Source organism: Pristis pectinata, chromosome 9 (assembly GCF_009764475.1).
Source record: "Pristis pectinata isolate sPriPec2 chromosome 9, sPriPec2.1.pri, whole genome shotgun sequence".
NCBI classification, from domain to species: Eukaryota; Metazoa; Chordata; class Chondrichthyes; order Rhinopristiformes; family Pristidae; genus Pristis; species Pristis pectinata.
The window spans coordinates 94288708-94304035 of NC_067413.1; the positions used below are offsets into that span (position 1 = coordinate 94288708).

At 41.5% G+C, this 15328-nt stretch overlaps 1 protein-coding gene across 1 annotated transcript in view; it reads left to right on the plus strand.

Annotated features, from left to right (window-relative positions):
• colec10 (collectin sub-family member 10 (C-type lectin)) overlaps nucleotides 1-15328 on the plus strand; it is an 80499-nt gene that overhangs the window by 8997 nt on the left and 56174 nt on the right. The window contains exon 2 of the mRNA XM_052023192.1: nucleotides 9506-9648. Coding sequence (XP_051879152.1) covers nucleotides 9525-9648 — 124 coding nt within the window. The 5' untranslated portion in view covers nucleotides 9506-9524. The remainder of the gene's footprint in view (nucleotides 1-9505; nucleotides 9649-15328) is intronic.

Genomic DNA, 15328 nt, shown 5'->3' on the forward strand with positions numbered 1-15328 from the left:
CGAGTTTAGTTTTGGGGTTAACGTTCGAGGTTTAACATTTTTGAATTCTAACATACTAACATTTTTACTTTTATTTTACGTATTATCATAAGTAGTGATTAATAAAATAGTTTTTAACACTGAATCATGCTCAGTGTGTTTCTTTTGTTGCTGGTTTGTGACAAAATTGGGGGCTCGTCCGGGATAGTTCCCAAGGTTAACGAGTGTCGTCTGGGATTGTACCCCAGATTGACGAGATTTGTTCGAGATTCAATCCAAAGATTTTTGAGGGAGCTCTGATAAATTCTTTTTTAATTGGCTTGTGTGTGTGGAAACCAGCAGCAATGGATATTAAGGCATTTTTGGAGTCACCAACCCAAAAGGGATTGGAGGTGGCGAAAAAGGATGATTTGATAAAGATTGCTACAAGGCTAAACCTTACAGAAGTAAAGCAGTCTATGAGAAAGGCAGATATTCAGAGACTGATAGCTGGCCATTATGTGGAAAAGAAGGTGTTTGAGAAGGAAGTGTTAAAACAGTTTCCTGGCAGTGAAATAGCAATTTCTGAGGCACAGGTGCAGCTGGCAAAGATAGAGGCTGAACGAGAACAAACCCAGTTAAAGATAGAGGCCGAACAAAAGCTAACTCAGATGAAGATAGAGGCTGATCTAGCAATGAAGCAGATGGAATTGAAGAGGATGGAGCTGGATAGTGAGGAGAAGGAAAAACAGAGGCAGCATGAGTTACAAATGAAGCGTAGGAGTTTGGAATCTGATTCTGATGATGGTTTTTCAGCCAGCAGGGAGGTTCGATTAGTCCCTCCGTTTGAAGAAGATCAGGTTGATCAGTATTTCCAACATTTTGAAAAGGTTGCTGTGAGTTCAAACTGGCCAAGGAAAGGATGGGCTCTTATGGTACAGAGTGTGATTAAAGGTAAAGCTCAAAAAGCTTATTCTGCTTTGTCTGCTGAGGATGCAGCTGATTTGAACCAAGGTAAAACAAGCTATATTGAAGGCCTATGAATTGGTACCTGAAGCTTATAGACAAAAATTCAGAGACTTGAGGAAATCTGCAGATCAGACTTATATGGAATTTGCCAATGGAAAGAGAATATGTTTTGAATGATGGTACATGGCTAAAAATGTAGATGGGGATTTTGATAAATTGAAAGAATTGATACTGGTGGAAGACTTTAAAAGATGTGTTCCAGCTGAATTAACAACATATTTAAATGAAAAGGCAGTGGAAACTTTACAAGAAACTGCTAGGTTGGCAGATGATTATGCTTTAACCCATAAATCCAAATGGGGACAACCTAAAACCTTTCAAAAGAGTTACAAAGACAATCCAGGTAAACCGGAGATTAAATTGGGAGGTAATCAAAAAGGAAAAGATGAAAAGAAGCCAGGGCTGGAGAAACCTGTTGAGCGTACTTGTTATTACTGTAAGAAACCTGGCCATGTGATATCTAATTGTGCCCTTTTGAAGAAAAGGAAGGAAGCTGTGCCCAATGCTTGCTTTCAGGCAATTAAAAATCAAAAAGGTTTAGGAGATGCTGTTAAAGATCAGTCCTTGCAAGAGGGAAAAGTGGAAAAGTTGGAAGAGGTGAGAAAAGAATTCCGTTCGTATGTATCAGAGGGTTTTGTTTCACTGAATGATGAGTCACCCCAGGTGCCAGTGAAAATTCTTAGAGATACTGGGGCTAGTCAATCTCTCTTGCTGGACAGTGTTTTAAATTTTGGTGAAGAAAGTGACACTGGTGAAGTAAATCTAGTACGAGGCGTTACAGGTGAGACCATGTCTGTCCCTTTACACAGGGTGATTTTAAAGTCAAAGTTCGTAGAAGGACCAGTCGAGATAGGGATAAGACCTAGTTTGCCAGTGGAAGGAGTTTCTTTGTTATTGGGAAATGACCTTGCAGATGGAGAAAGTGATCCTGTGGTACGGTTAACAACCAAACCAAGGATTGATGAGTCTGAGAATGATCCAGATGTTTACCCATCATGTGCGGTGACTCGAGCTAGAGCTAGAGAATTAGCCAAGACAGACAGTCCGGTGCAGTCTGATGTAGTTCCTTGTGACAGTCCTAAACAGGAAGAAAATTATGATGCCTTATCTGAGACTTTTCTGTCTTCACTGGAGGATCAACATCCTTACAGTGAGCCTGAATTTAAAGATTTGTCTTTGTCGAGGAAGGATTTTATGGTGGAACAGACAAAGGACCCTGAATTGACAGAATTGAAAGAAAAAGCACTCTCATGTGAGGAGATTGAAAAGGTGCCAACTGGATACTATGTCAAAAATGGAGTGTTAATGAGGAAATGGAGATCTCCTCATGTTCCTGTTACTGAGGAATGGGAAGTTATTCATCAGGTTGTTGTTCCAAAAGTTTATAGGGATGAGATTTTAAACCTGGCCCATAGTATGCCTTTGGGTGGTCATTTTGGTGTGAATAAAACTGTAGGGAAGATCTTGAAACAATTCTATTGGCCTGGTTTGAGAAAAGATGTGGTGATGTTTTGTCGAACCTGCCACACATGTCAGATGGTAGGTAAACCAAATCAAAAAACCCCTGTGGCTCCTTTGAAACCAATTCCTGCTTTTGGTGAACCCTTTTCAAAGGTGATTGTGGACTGTGTTGGCCCCTTACCAAAGTCTAAAACTGGAAATCAGTATTTGTTAACCATCATGTGTGCCACTTCTAGATTTCCAGAGGCAATACCCCTTAGAAATATTAAGGCCAAGACGGTGTCAAAGGCTCTTGTAAAATTTTTTACCTTGTTTGGTTTGCCAAAAGAAATCCAATCTGATCAAGGTAGTAATTTTATGTCAAAAATTTTTCAACAAATAGTCTATGAGCTGGAAGCAAAGCAGATTGTATCATCTGCATATCACCCAGAATCTCAAGGAGCTCTGGAGAGATTTCATTCTACTCTCAAAAATATGCTGAAGACTTATTGCTTTGAAAACACCAAGGATTGGGACGAAGGTATCCATTTACTTTTGTTTGCCGTTAGAGAATCGATCCAGGAGTCAATCGGATTTAGTCCGTTTGAGCTTGTGTTTGGACATAGGGTGAGAGGACCTTTGGAGTTGTTAAGAGAGCAATGGGTTAATGAGGAAGTTCACTTGAGTCTGTTGGACTATGTCCAAAAATTTAAAACTCGGTTGGAGAGAGTCTGCCAGCTAGCGAGAGAGAATTTGAAAACAAGCCAGATAAGAATGAAGACATATTTTGATAGACGTGCTCGGCCTAGGACATTCGCAGTGGGGCAAAAGGTGTTGGTATTTTTCCCTAGCCAAAATAATCCCTTGCAAGCTCGTTTTTCTGGACCCTATGTTATTGAATCTCGAGTGACTGATCTAACATATATAATCAAAACACCAGATAGACGCAAGAAAACACAACTCTGTCATGTAAACATGCTAAAACCTTATTATGAGAGGGATTCAGTTGTGGCCTTGGTGGATGGTGTAAAGGTTGTTTCTAGAATGCCTGATGTTGATGTTGAGGAAGGCCAATTTAGACCAAATATTGTTCCATCGAAACTGAAAAACCAAAATATCATGGAGAACCTTGAAACGAAGTTGGACCATTTACAAGTTTCACAAAAACAACAGATGAGAGAATTAATTTTAAAATTTAAAAATCTGTTCCCAGATGTTCCAAACAGAACATCGATAATTACCCATGATGTTGATGTTGGGGATGCAAAACCAATCAAACAACACCCATATCGAATGAATGTGGAAAAAAGTAAACTTGTTGATCAGGAAATAAAGTACATGTTGGAAAATGATATTATTAGACATTCTACTTCAAATTGGAGTTCGCCCTGTGTTATTGTACCTAAACCTGATGGAACTGTTAGATTTTGCACAGATTACAGGAAAGTGAATGCTGTAACAAAGTCAGATGCTTACCCTATTCCTAGGGTGGATGATTGCATAGACAGAGTGGGAAAGGCAAAATTTCTTACAAAGATTGACCTATTAAAAGGGTACTGGTGTGTTCCATTAACAGATAGAGGAAGGGAGATTTCAGCCTTTGTAACCCCTTCTGGATTGTATGAATAATGTTTTGCCATTTGGAATGAAAAATGCTCCGGCAACATTTCAAAGAATGATTAATTCAGTGATTCATGGGTTAAAACATACAGATGCCTACATTGACGACTTAGTGACTGGGAATGATACTTGGGAAGATCACATCTCTGCGTTAGAAAGGTTGTTTGAAAGACTTTCCAAGGCTAACCTTACAGTTAACTTGGCTAAAAGTGAATTTGGCCATGCCACTGTGACGTATCTTGGTTATGTTGTAGGTCAAGGCAAGCAAGCTCCTGTTCAGGCAAAAGTTCAAGCAATATCTGAGTTCCCTATTCCCACAGGTACGAGGACTGTTAGAAGATTTTTGGGAATGGTTGGATATTATCGAAAATTTTGTAAAAATTTTGCTGATATTGCTCTTCCCCTAACTAATCTTCAGAAGAAGGGAGTAAAGTTTGTTTGGACAGATTCTTGTCAAGAAGCATTTGAGAAGTTGAAAGCCATTTTATGCTACCATCCTGTGCTCAGAACACCTGACTTTGAAAAGCCATTTTCATTAGCAGTAGATGCCAGTGATGAAGCTGCAGGAGCTGTGTTGTTGCAGAAGGGTGACCTTGATGATATTGACCATCCTGTAGCTTACTTTTCAAAGAAATTTAATGAGCATCAAAAGAATTATTCCACCATAGAGAAAGAATTACTGTCGCTTGTTTTAGCCTTGCAACATTTCAGTGTATATGTTTGCACCGCTCAGAAACCATTGACTGTGTATACAGATCATAACCCATTGGTGTTTCTGAGCCGAGTCAAAAACAACAGAAGGCTGTTAAACTGGAGTTTAATTTTGCAAGAGTTTGATCTCATGATAACTCACATTAAAGGCAAAGATAATGTGATTGCTGATTGTCTTTCCCGATGTTAAATGGGAAACATGTATCTGTATTAATCTGATAGTCTGTAGTTGTGTAGCATGATAATTATTAAAATTACTAACTGTATGCGCGGTTAAATTTTTCTTGGGAAAAATTTTTTTTAGGTGGGAGGTGTTACGGACTCAGTGAAAGTCCCTTTAAGATAGAGAGTGTGTGTGTATGTGTGTGTGGGGCGTGCTTACGTCAATAGAAGATAAAGGACGTAATGACGTTGTTGAAGAAGTCAGAAGAAGAGAGAGAGAGAGAAGGGAGAGAGACACCAGCCTGCTTGTTTTCTCTATCGATGGATGAGAAACAATAACTGTGTTTGCCACTGAAATCCATGTATGGAAGTTGGAAGTAATCCGGTGGAGTTCACTTTGTTGCTGACCTGTAGAAGGAAACAGGTATTTGGGTGTGGACGACCACGGTTCGGATGCTTTTCGGGGTGAGGAAGTCACTACCGAGTAAACACTGAAGTGTCGTTTGGGTTCCATCATGGAACATTTGGATTTCGTATGTACTCTCTCTATGTTTTTCTACATCTACATCTTATCTTCAGACAACGGTGGTTGTTGAAGAAGCCCTTGCTCATGTTTCACCTTATGGCTTGCGGAACTGAACTTTAAGAACCATTCAGGAACTGGGAGTTTTGGACTTTGTCACACACACACACGACGAGTTTAGTTTTGGGGTTAACGTTCGAGGTTTAACATTTTTGAATTCTAACATACTAACATTTTTACTTTTATTTTACGTATTATCATAAGTAGTGATTAATAAAATAGTTTTTAACACTGAATCATGCTCAGTGTGTTTCTTTTGTTGCTGGTTTGTGACAACAGAGTGAATTCATAGCAAAAAATATGCAGATATTTTTCCAATCTCTGACAATTTTTTGGTAAGAACCTGAACAGATTAAGGGTTAGACTGAGACTAACACAGTTAGTTTCACATTAACTGAAATTTTATCCAATTAATATATTAAAATTAAAATTCTGGCCCTGAAGAACAAACTCATCATGGTATTCAGACCAACCCTCGCCCCCCCTAAATGATATACAATATGTATATTCTATTGTATATCTCAGGTGCAGCAATGTACATCTTTAATAACTTTCACGCAGAAAATGAATGCCCTGCCTGTGCAATATTCCACATGTGTTCAGTACAAATGGAGCTTGAACAAATTCCCCAGATTATGGGAGAGTGGAAATGTGAACTAATCCTCCGCACCATAAGTTCTACTTTCTGAATAGGAAACAAATCACTGGATGCTGTCAAAGCTGAGTGAAATACAATGTACTATGACCTCATTAAAAAGAAATACAATGGTGGACTGGTGACAGCTAAAGTAATATTATTGTTTAAAAAAAGGAGAGAGGGATAAATCAGGCAAAATCAGGCCAACCTAATCTCGGTAGTGACCAAATTATTGGAAAAAATTCCAAAGGCCAATATAAATCAGCATTTAGGGAGATAAGATTAATTCAAGGACAATGAACGTAGATTAGTTCATGGAATATTGTTCTAATTAATTTGATTACATTTTACTGAGGAAGTCACAAGGAGGCTCAAAGTAGCAATCTTAATGCACTCGATGTAGATTTTAGCAAGTTGTTTGAAAAAGTCCCAGGTGGTAGGCTGTTCAGTGAAATAAGAGTTCTTGGGATCGAAGTGAAGATGCAAGTTGGATCAAAAATTGTCTTGGGTGGAGAAAGCAGAGGGTAAGAGTCAATGGGAATTTTGGTGAATAGAGGGCAAATGAAATTCAACCCAGAGAAGTGTGAGATAGTGTGCCTTTAGGGAGGGTAAACAAGGCAAGGCATGATAGGATAACAGGAAGTGTAGAAGAAAAGCAAGTTCTCGGGGGTCATGTTCAGAAGTCAGTGAAAGTAGCAGGATAGGTAGGTAAGGTGGGTAAGAAGGTATTTGGGATACTTGAGAAACAAAGAACTGCAGATGCTGGAATCTAGATGAAAATCATCTAGATTTAGCCTAATGGCATGAACATTGAATTCTTCTACTTTAGGTAATCCCCACCACCCCTTCCCCACACCTCCCCCCCCCCCACCACGCTTCTTCTCTTCTTCCCTTTCCTAGCCTCCTTTTTTATCCCCTCTCTCTCCTTACTTTTGACCCAATCCCCTGGTGGATCTGCTCTCCCCTCCTCCCCCACACCTGCCTATCACTATCTCTTAACTGCATCTACCTATCACCACCTTGTGCCCACCCCGCCTCCCCTCTTCTGTCCACCTATCACTGCTCTGTTTCTCCCCCCTATATATTGGGCTTCCCCTTTTCCTATCTTCAGTCCTGAAGAAGGGTCCTGACCTGAAACGTTGACCGCCTGCTTTTCTCCACGGATGCTGCCTGGCCTGCTGAGTTCCTCCAGCATCATCGTGTTTTTCACTTGGGACACTTGCCTTTACTGGCAGAGGCATGAAATATATGAACAGGTAGACAATACTGGAACCATATCAAACACTAGTTTGACCACAACTGGTTCAGTTCACTTTGTTACCAAAGGATAGTATAGTCCTATCTGCAGAGAAGATCTACCATGACTGAAGAATTACAGCTTTGAGGAAAAACCAACAAGAGTTTGAATTGTTTTCGATGGAATAAAGAAAAGGTTTAATTAAGGTGCACAAAATTATGAAAGGCACCAATAAAGTGAATAAGGAGTTCTTATTTCCATTGGCATGGGTAACATAGATTTAAGATGGAAGAATTAGAGGGAGTTGAGGAACTGTTTTTATCGAAAGAATAGTGTGAGTTTGCAACTCATGGTCTGAACGTTTATGAAGGCCAAAACCCTGACCACATTACTGTGGTACCTGGATACCTGGAGAACTTGATGAACCAGAAACTGCAATGTTGTGGACCAAGGGCTGGGAAATGAAAGTGACCTAAACAGTCCCCCTCTCAATGGCATTGACAAGAGAAGCCAATTAGCCTCCTTTATGTTTGCCATGCATGAGAGCAGAAGAGATACTTCAAATATTTTAAGAGTGTAAGAGTAAAGGTTTTAAACTTTTCACTATTTTTTTTGGGGGGGGGAGCACGGTTGAACTCACAGAACTCCTTAATGCCTGTTTGAACCCAAAATAAAATAATTTGAAAATTAAGATTTATTAATATCTGATTTATCTTTATTTCTACACTTGGTATTTTACATCATCAACTCCTGAGGTCAGAGTTGACATAATATGGATGGGCACCTGTGTTAGTCTCAGTGCAGATCGAGTGACTGCTGCAGAATATTCGGGTAAGGGTGAGGTGGGATGGGGGTAGGGACACCAACTATTGCTGATAATGGACTGACCATAGATACTCTAAAAAAGGACTACAGTGTAGATTTTGTTGCACTTATTGTCGTTGGATGCTGGGAAAGTTCAAGTGTTCCATTCACCTAGTATTTCTAGATTTATTCAGGAATTCTGTCATGTAATTATTTATAATTATATCATTATTTCTCCATTCATGTGTGCCTGTCTGGCAGATGGCAAAAGAGTGGAGCCCTTGGTGTAATCAAATCCAAATCACATGTTTAAGTGATTAAAAAGCCGTAGACACTTGGTCCCTTTGATAAGGTCACTTACCTTTCTTGTCACCATTGTCTTTTCTATTGTGGCCCAAAAACTCTTTCCTTCCTCATACCAACCATTACACATGTCGTTACCGTCACCACCAATTCCGTGAGAAAATCTGCCAATATTGCCTGTCTCTCAACCTTCACTACCCGCTGGCCAACAGCCTTTTACTATTAACTATCATTAATTCCTCTGCAGCCCGACAGCTTCTTCTGTTATCCAACTCTAAAGATTCATATCTCCTTCCAATCAAGGCAAATTCCCCAAAAACACATCCATGAAATTCTCACTTATAAAACTTTGCACCTCTTTTGATCTGGAAAGAAACTGACACACAAACCGAGAAATCTTCAGATACTCTATTGCATAATATTCTATAAAATCCTGCATCCAATCATTTTCAGAATATATTAGATAAAAATATTCCACTATTTTGACATGCAATATGTACATTGCTTGTAAATGGACCACACAGTTGCATAACGACACCTCTATTTCCCTACATAATCCTCCTATTACAAGCAACGTGAGTAACAATTTTACATGCAATAGATCTATCATTAATACAATGTTAAGTATGTAATTATTCATTCCAATATCTTTGGATTGTCTAATCTTCAATCATAGTTGTGGATACAACATTATGCTAAACTAGAGTTCTCTTGTTTCCAACATATCTTCTATGATCTTCGATCTCTGACAGGAAAACACACTTGCTTGGTGTGCCAGGTCACTAGTCTTGTATGAATAAATACCTTTTAAGGGTATTGCAGGAATAAAAAGATTCTGTGCAAGAGTGTAAAATGTGTAACAACACATCAGTTGTTCATGTCTCTCTTGGATTTAATTCACACTGAATTTAATAGAAATAAATTTTTAAAAATATATAGATGGAGCTGTTGGTTGGATGTCGCCCATTTGAACTATATCCAAAGTCAGTTCAACACCTACTGCACTTGATTTCTTTTGCAGGTTGAAAACAACTCGAAGAATGGAGGTTGAGTGGGTGAAGAAGTTTTCGTTCTTGCTCATACTTCTACAATTGTACAGTCTGTCAGTCCACCGCACTGCCTCTGACATTTGCTCAACTCACATAGTCTTGCCAGGACCTAAAGGTATTGAAAACATATTTCAGATAAGCAATTCTCAATGGATCACCATATTGTTATTGTTATTAATGCATTCATTGAACCAATTTATCTGTGACTGTAAGAATAGTATAATCTCGCCCTGTTTTCATGCAGCTAATACTTCAAATAATTCCCTCTCCTACCTTTAACAAATAGATCAAGAGGCAATCAGCTCACCATCTGATTCAGTTTTCAGGCAATGTAACCTAAACAAAAGCAAGGGCAATACACTACAAATGGAGTAAGAAAATAAATACTAAAAGAGGTAGAATGATTTTGACAGGTATTACAGGACAAAAAGTGAATACATTTCAAAATAAAATACACCTTGACAAAATAGTTAATTCCATGATCAAACACATAAGGAAAAACACCTGCAAGTTTAACTCTGACACTCCAGAACTGGATAAGTGGAATTAAACACTGGGACTGCTGTACTCCCAATGCCGTGAAGTTGAATACTATCCATTACTGGGAAGACATGCAGAGAATGTGTATGGATATCATTCCTCATTTTTCATGAAAATTTAATTTAAATATTGCCAAATACTGGATACTTTGTCCAAGGATCAAGTCACACGCTGCTCAACCAAATGCACAGACATTTAGGTTCAGAGGAGGTACATCAGTGATCAAACTCAGGAACCTGCCATCACTTATGTAACCATGCTTTTAGATTCGAGCAGACTTGCTCACCCCCGTACTGAGCATCAATGAATGGATTATTGGTGAGTAAGTGTCACTTGATAGTACTATTAACAACTAAGATAAGATATCTTTATTAGTCACAAGTATATCAAAACGCACTGTGAAATGCATCTTTTGCGTGGAGTGTTCTGGGGCCAGCCTGCAAGTGTCGCCATGCTTCCGACGCCAACATAGCGTTCCATGCCTTTCGAATGTGCCTTCCATTGCTTTACTTCTGATTGAGAAGAGACAGACGGCAGTAATTACTTGGATTGGATTTGTACCCATAATTTGTACTCAGCTGTGCCTCACGCCAAGCATTCACAGCACTGGCATGGACCTGATGATGTAGAAAACTGCCAGCAAGTGACGTTTCAAGAAAAAGCAGTGCCAATCCCATCCAGGTAATTACCATCTAACCAGTTGCTTGCTCAATCCAATTCCCAGCCAAGTTTCTGTGCTTCCCATCCCACCAGGTTAGCCAGCATTCTTAATAGTTCTCTTCCCGCAGCTGTTGTCTATTTTTCCTTCAAATTTGTTGCTATTACCCCTGATGTTTATTGTCCAAAACTTCTCCATCACTTAGGTTTCCATCACCGTTACTGAAATGATTCTACTCATGTACAATTTTGAACAAGTTAAACCATTCTTTTTCATTCTTAACCGCTGCCTTTGGAACAGTTGACCACACTACCATTCACCAATCCTCCCCACATCCATTTGGGTGGGATCACACTCACCCGGTTCCATTTCTATTTTATCCAGTCAGAGCTAGAGACTCCCCAATAATGGCTTCTCTTCCTGTGTCCACATCGTTACCTCTGCTTCTCGTTTGTCCCCACTGAGATTTATCTTTGTCTCCACCCCATTCTTTTTCTCATCTGCACACTGCCCCGCAGTAGCACCAGGCCAAGTCTAAATATTGTCCAGGTCTTGATGCATTTGATGAGGACTGCCTCATTCTCTGAGTGTTTATGGCATGTTCAGAAGAGAACAGTTTGCTCCTTGATCAACTTCGTCCCTTTTTTCCACTTCTCTTCCTCCTCACCTTGCTCCGATGCCTCCTGGCATCCCGGGTAAGGCCTGTGACCACTAGATTGTGGAGCATACAGCAAAAAATAAGTGACACATTGTCTCTTGCAGGTGTTGCAGTCCGCTTCCAGTGGATCTGGGGACAAGTGGCACAGAAGGGGAGTTGAGGCCAGCCTAAATTAGTCATGGTCATCTTGAATGGAGAGGCAGGATTGAGGGACCTGGCAGCCTCCTCATTTTCCTATATTCCTGTGTTCTTGTGCTGTGCTCTTGAGACTAGTCAAGGCATCCGTATCTTCGTTCCTAGTTCCCATTGGTAGTCTGCATTACTTTTTGGGTAGCTCTATGTTTGTTATTGCAAGGGCTCTTGTTCTTAGGACACTGACTAGAGTCAGAAGCCAGGGGTTCAAGGCATGGCCCTCACCTCACTTGTCCAAGATACATTTAGTAGACACAGCTGACTGGCTCAGTATGATGCACTCCCTACTAACTCAATGTATATGCACTGTGTAATGAATTGATCTGTACTAACGGTATGCAAGACAAGTTTCACCTCGCGGAGTCGGGAGTTGCTGCGAGATTTGGAGCGGGACCTTTGAAAAGAGGTGAGTCTCTGTGCCTGAGCTTGAGAGTTTCACCTTGCAAGAGTCTAAACGAGGCACATTTGCAAATTGTTACCTGTTGATTGGCTTATCAACAGCAGCAAATAAAGATAAGGCAAGTGTAAGGGGAGTGGCTATTGTTGGAGTGGGGAGCTGAGGCTTTGGTTCAAGAGGCTTCGGTGAGAAGAGGTGAAGGTAAGTCTCTGATAAGTTTCCTTCTTTGATTTGGTGTTCCCTGTAGTGCAGAGTAGTGAGAATGGCTCCAGGGTCAGTGATGTGTTCCGCTTGTGAGATGTGGGAGTTCTGGGAGACCTCCAGTCTCCCAGATAACTACATCTGCACGAGGTGCATCCAGCTGCAGCTCCTTACAGACCGTGTTAGTGAACTGGAGCTGCAGCTGGATGACCTTCGGCTCCTACGGGAGACCAAGGAGTAGATAAACAAGAGCTACAGGGAGGCAGTCACTCTGAAGCTGCAGGAGGTAGGTAGTTGGGTGACTGTCAGGAGAAGGACAGAGAAAAAGCAGGTAGTGCAGGGTATCCCTGTGGCTGTTCCCTCAATAACGGATATACAGCTTTGGATTCTGTTGGAGGGGAATGACCTACCAGGTAAAAGCTGCAGTAACAAGGTCTCTAGCACTGAGCCAGGTCATGTAGTGCAGAAGGGAAGGGGCAGAAGAGGAGAGCGGTAGTGATAGGGGATTCCATAGTAAGGGGGGCAGACAGGAGATTCTGTGGATGTGAAAGAGACTCCTGGATGGTATGTTGCCTCCTGGATGCCAGGGTCAGGGCCATCTTGGATCAGGCCCACAGCATTCTGAAGGGGGAGGGTGAACAGCCAGAGGTTGTGGTACATATTGGTACCAATAACATAGGTAGAAAAAGAGGTGAGGTCCTGAAGAGAGAATATAGGGAGCTAGGTTGGAAGCTGAAAAGTAGGACCTCAAGGGTCGTAATCTCTGGATTGCTGCCTGTGCCATGTGCCAGTGAGGGTAAGAATAGGATGATTTGGCAGATGAATGCTTGGCTGAGAAATTGGTGCAGGGGACAGGGTTTCAGATTTATTGATCATTGGGATCTCTTCTGGGGAAGGTACAACCTGTACAAAAGGGACTGGTTACACCTGAACTGGAGGGGGACAAATATTCTTGCAGGCAGGTTTGCTAGAACTGTTGGGGAGGGTTTAAACTAGTATGGCAGGGGGATGGGAACCAGAGTGATAGGTCAGAGCTTGGTTCGTTGAGTGTACAAATAGATGCAGAGTGTAGAAAGACTGAGGAAGGATAGGCAGTTGAAAGGGCAAAATTGCAGTCAGTTGGATGGGCTGAAGTGTGTGTACTTTAATGTGAGAAGTATCAGGAACAAGACTGATGAAATTAGAGCATGGGTAAGTACATGGAACTGATGTGGTGGCCTTTACAGAGACTTGGCTATTGCAAGGGCAGGAATGGCTGCTGGATATTCTGGGGTTTAGATGTTTCAAAAGGGACAGGGCAGAGGTAAAATAAGTGGGGGAGTGGCTTTGCTGACCAGGGACAGTGTCACAGCTGTAGAAAGGGAGGATGTCCTGGAGGAATCGTCCACTGGGTCAGTGTGGGTGGAAGTCAGAAACAGGAAGGGAGCGATCACTCCATTGGGAGTATTCTACAGACCCTCCAATAGCAGCAGAGATGCAGAGGAGCAGATCGGGAAGCAGATTTTGGAAAGGTGCAAAAATAACAGGGTTGTTGTCATGGGTGATTTCAACTTCCCTAATATTGACTGGCACCTCCTTGGTGTAAAGAGGATTAGATGGGGCAGAGTTTGTTTGGTGTGTACAGGAAGGATTCCTGACACAGTATGTGGAGAGGCAGTACTGCACCTGGTACCAGGCAATGAGCCTGATCAGGTTTCAGCTCTCCGTGGGAGAGCATTTTGGAGATAGTGACCATAACTCCTTGACCTTTACCATAGCCTTGGAGAGGGATAGAAGCAGACAATATGGGAAAGTATTTAACTGGGGGAGGGGGAATTATGATGCTGTCAGGCAGGAACTTGAGAGTGTAAATTGGGAACAAATGTTCTTGGCAAAGTGCACAGTGGAAATGTGGAGGTTGTTTAAGGAGTACTTGCATGGGGTTCTGGATAGGTTTGTCCCATTGAGGCAGGGTAAGGATGGTAGAATGAAGGAACAGTGGTTGACACAACATGTAAAATATCTTGTCAAGAGGAAGAAAAAAGCTTACCTGAGGTTTAGAATGCATGGATCAGACAGGATTCTGGAGAGTTACAAGGTAGCCAGGAGGGAGCTTAAGAATGCACTTAGGAGAGCTAGAAGGGGGCATGAGGAGTCCTTGGTGAGTAGGACCAAGGAAAACCAAGGTGTTCTACACGTACGTGAAGAATAAGAGGATGACTAGAGTGAGAGTGGGACCGATCAGGGATAAGAAGAAGCATGTGCCTGGAGTCGGAAGAGGTAGGGCAGGTCCTTAATGAATACATTGCTTCAGTATTCACCAGAGAGAGACCTTGACATTTGTGAGGATGGCGTACGACAGACTGATACGCTACGGCATGTCGATGTGAGGAAAGAGGATGTGCGGGAATTATTGAAAAACATCAGGACACCAGGGCCGGATGGGATATATCCAAGGTTATTACGGAAAGCGAGGGAAGAGATTGCTGTGCCTTTGGTGACTATCTTTGCATCCTCACTGGCCACAGCAGTAGTGGCAGATGGTTGGAGGGTGGCAAATGTTGTTCCTTAGTTTAAGAAAGGGAGTATGGATAACCCTGAGAATTACAGACTGGTGAGTCTTTCTTCAGCAGTGGACAAATTACTGGAGAAGATTCTTAGAGACAGGATTTATGGGCATTTGGAGAAGTATAGGCTGATTAGGGAGAGTCAGCGTAGCTTTGTGAGGGGCAGGTTGTGCCTCGCGAGCCTGATTGAATTCTTTGAGGATGTGACAAAGCACATTGATGAAGGTAGAGCAATGGATGTGGTGTATATAGATTTTAGTAAGGTTCTTCATGGAAGGCTTACTCAGAAAGTGAGGAGGCATGGGATCCAGGGAAACTTGGCTGTGTGGATTCGGAATTGGCTCGCCCACAGAAGACAGTGGTGATAGATGGAGGGTATTCTGCCTGGAGGTCGGTGACCAGTGGTGTTCTGGGAGTGGATCTGTTTCAGGAGTGACCAGTGGATCTGTTCTGAGAGCCTGCTCTTTGTGATTTTTTTTTATATATATATGTATAAATGACTTGGATGAGGATGTGGAAGGGTGGGTTAGTAAGTTTGCTGATGAAACAAAGGTTGGTGGTGTTGTGAGTAATGTAGAAGGCTGCTGTAGATTACAACAGCAT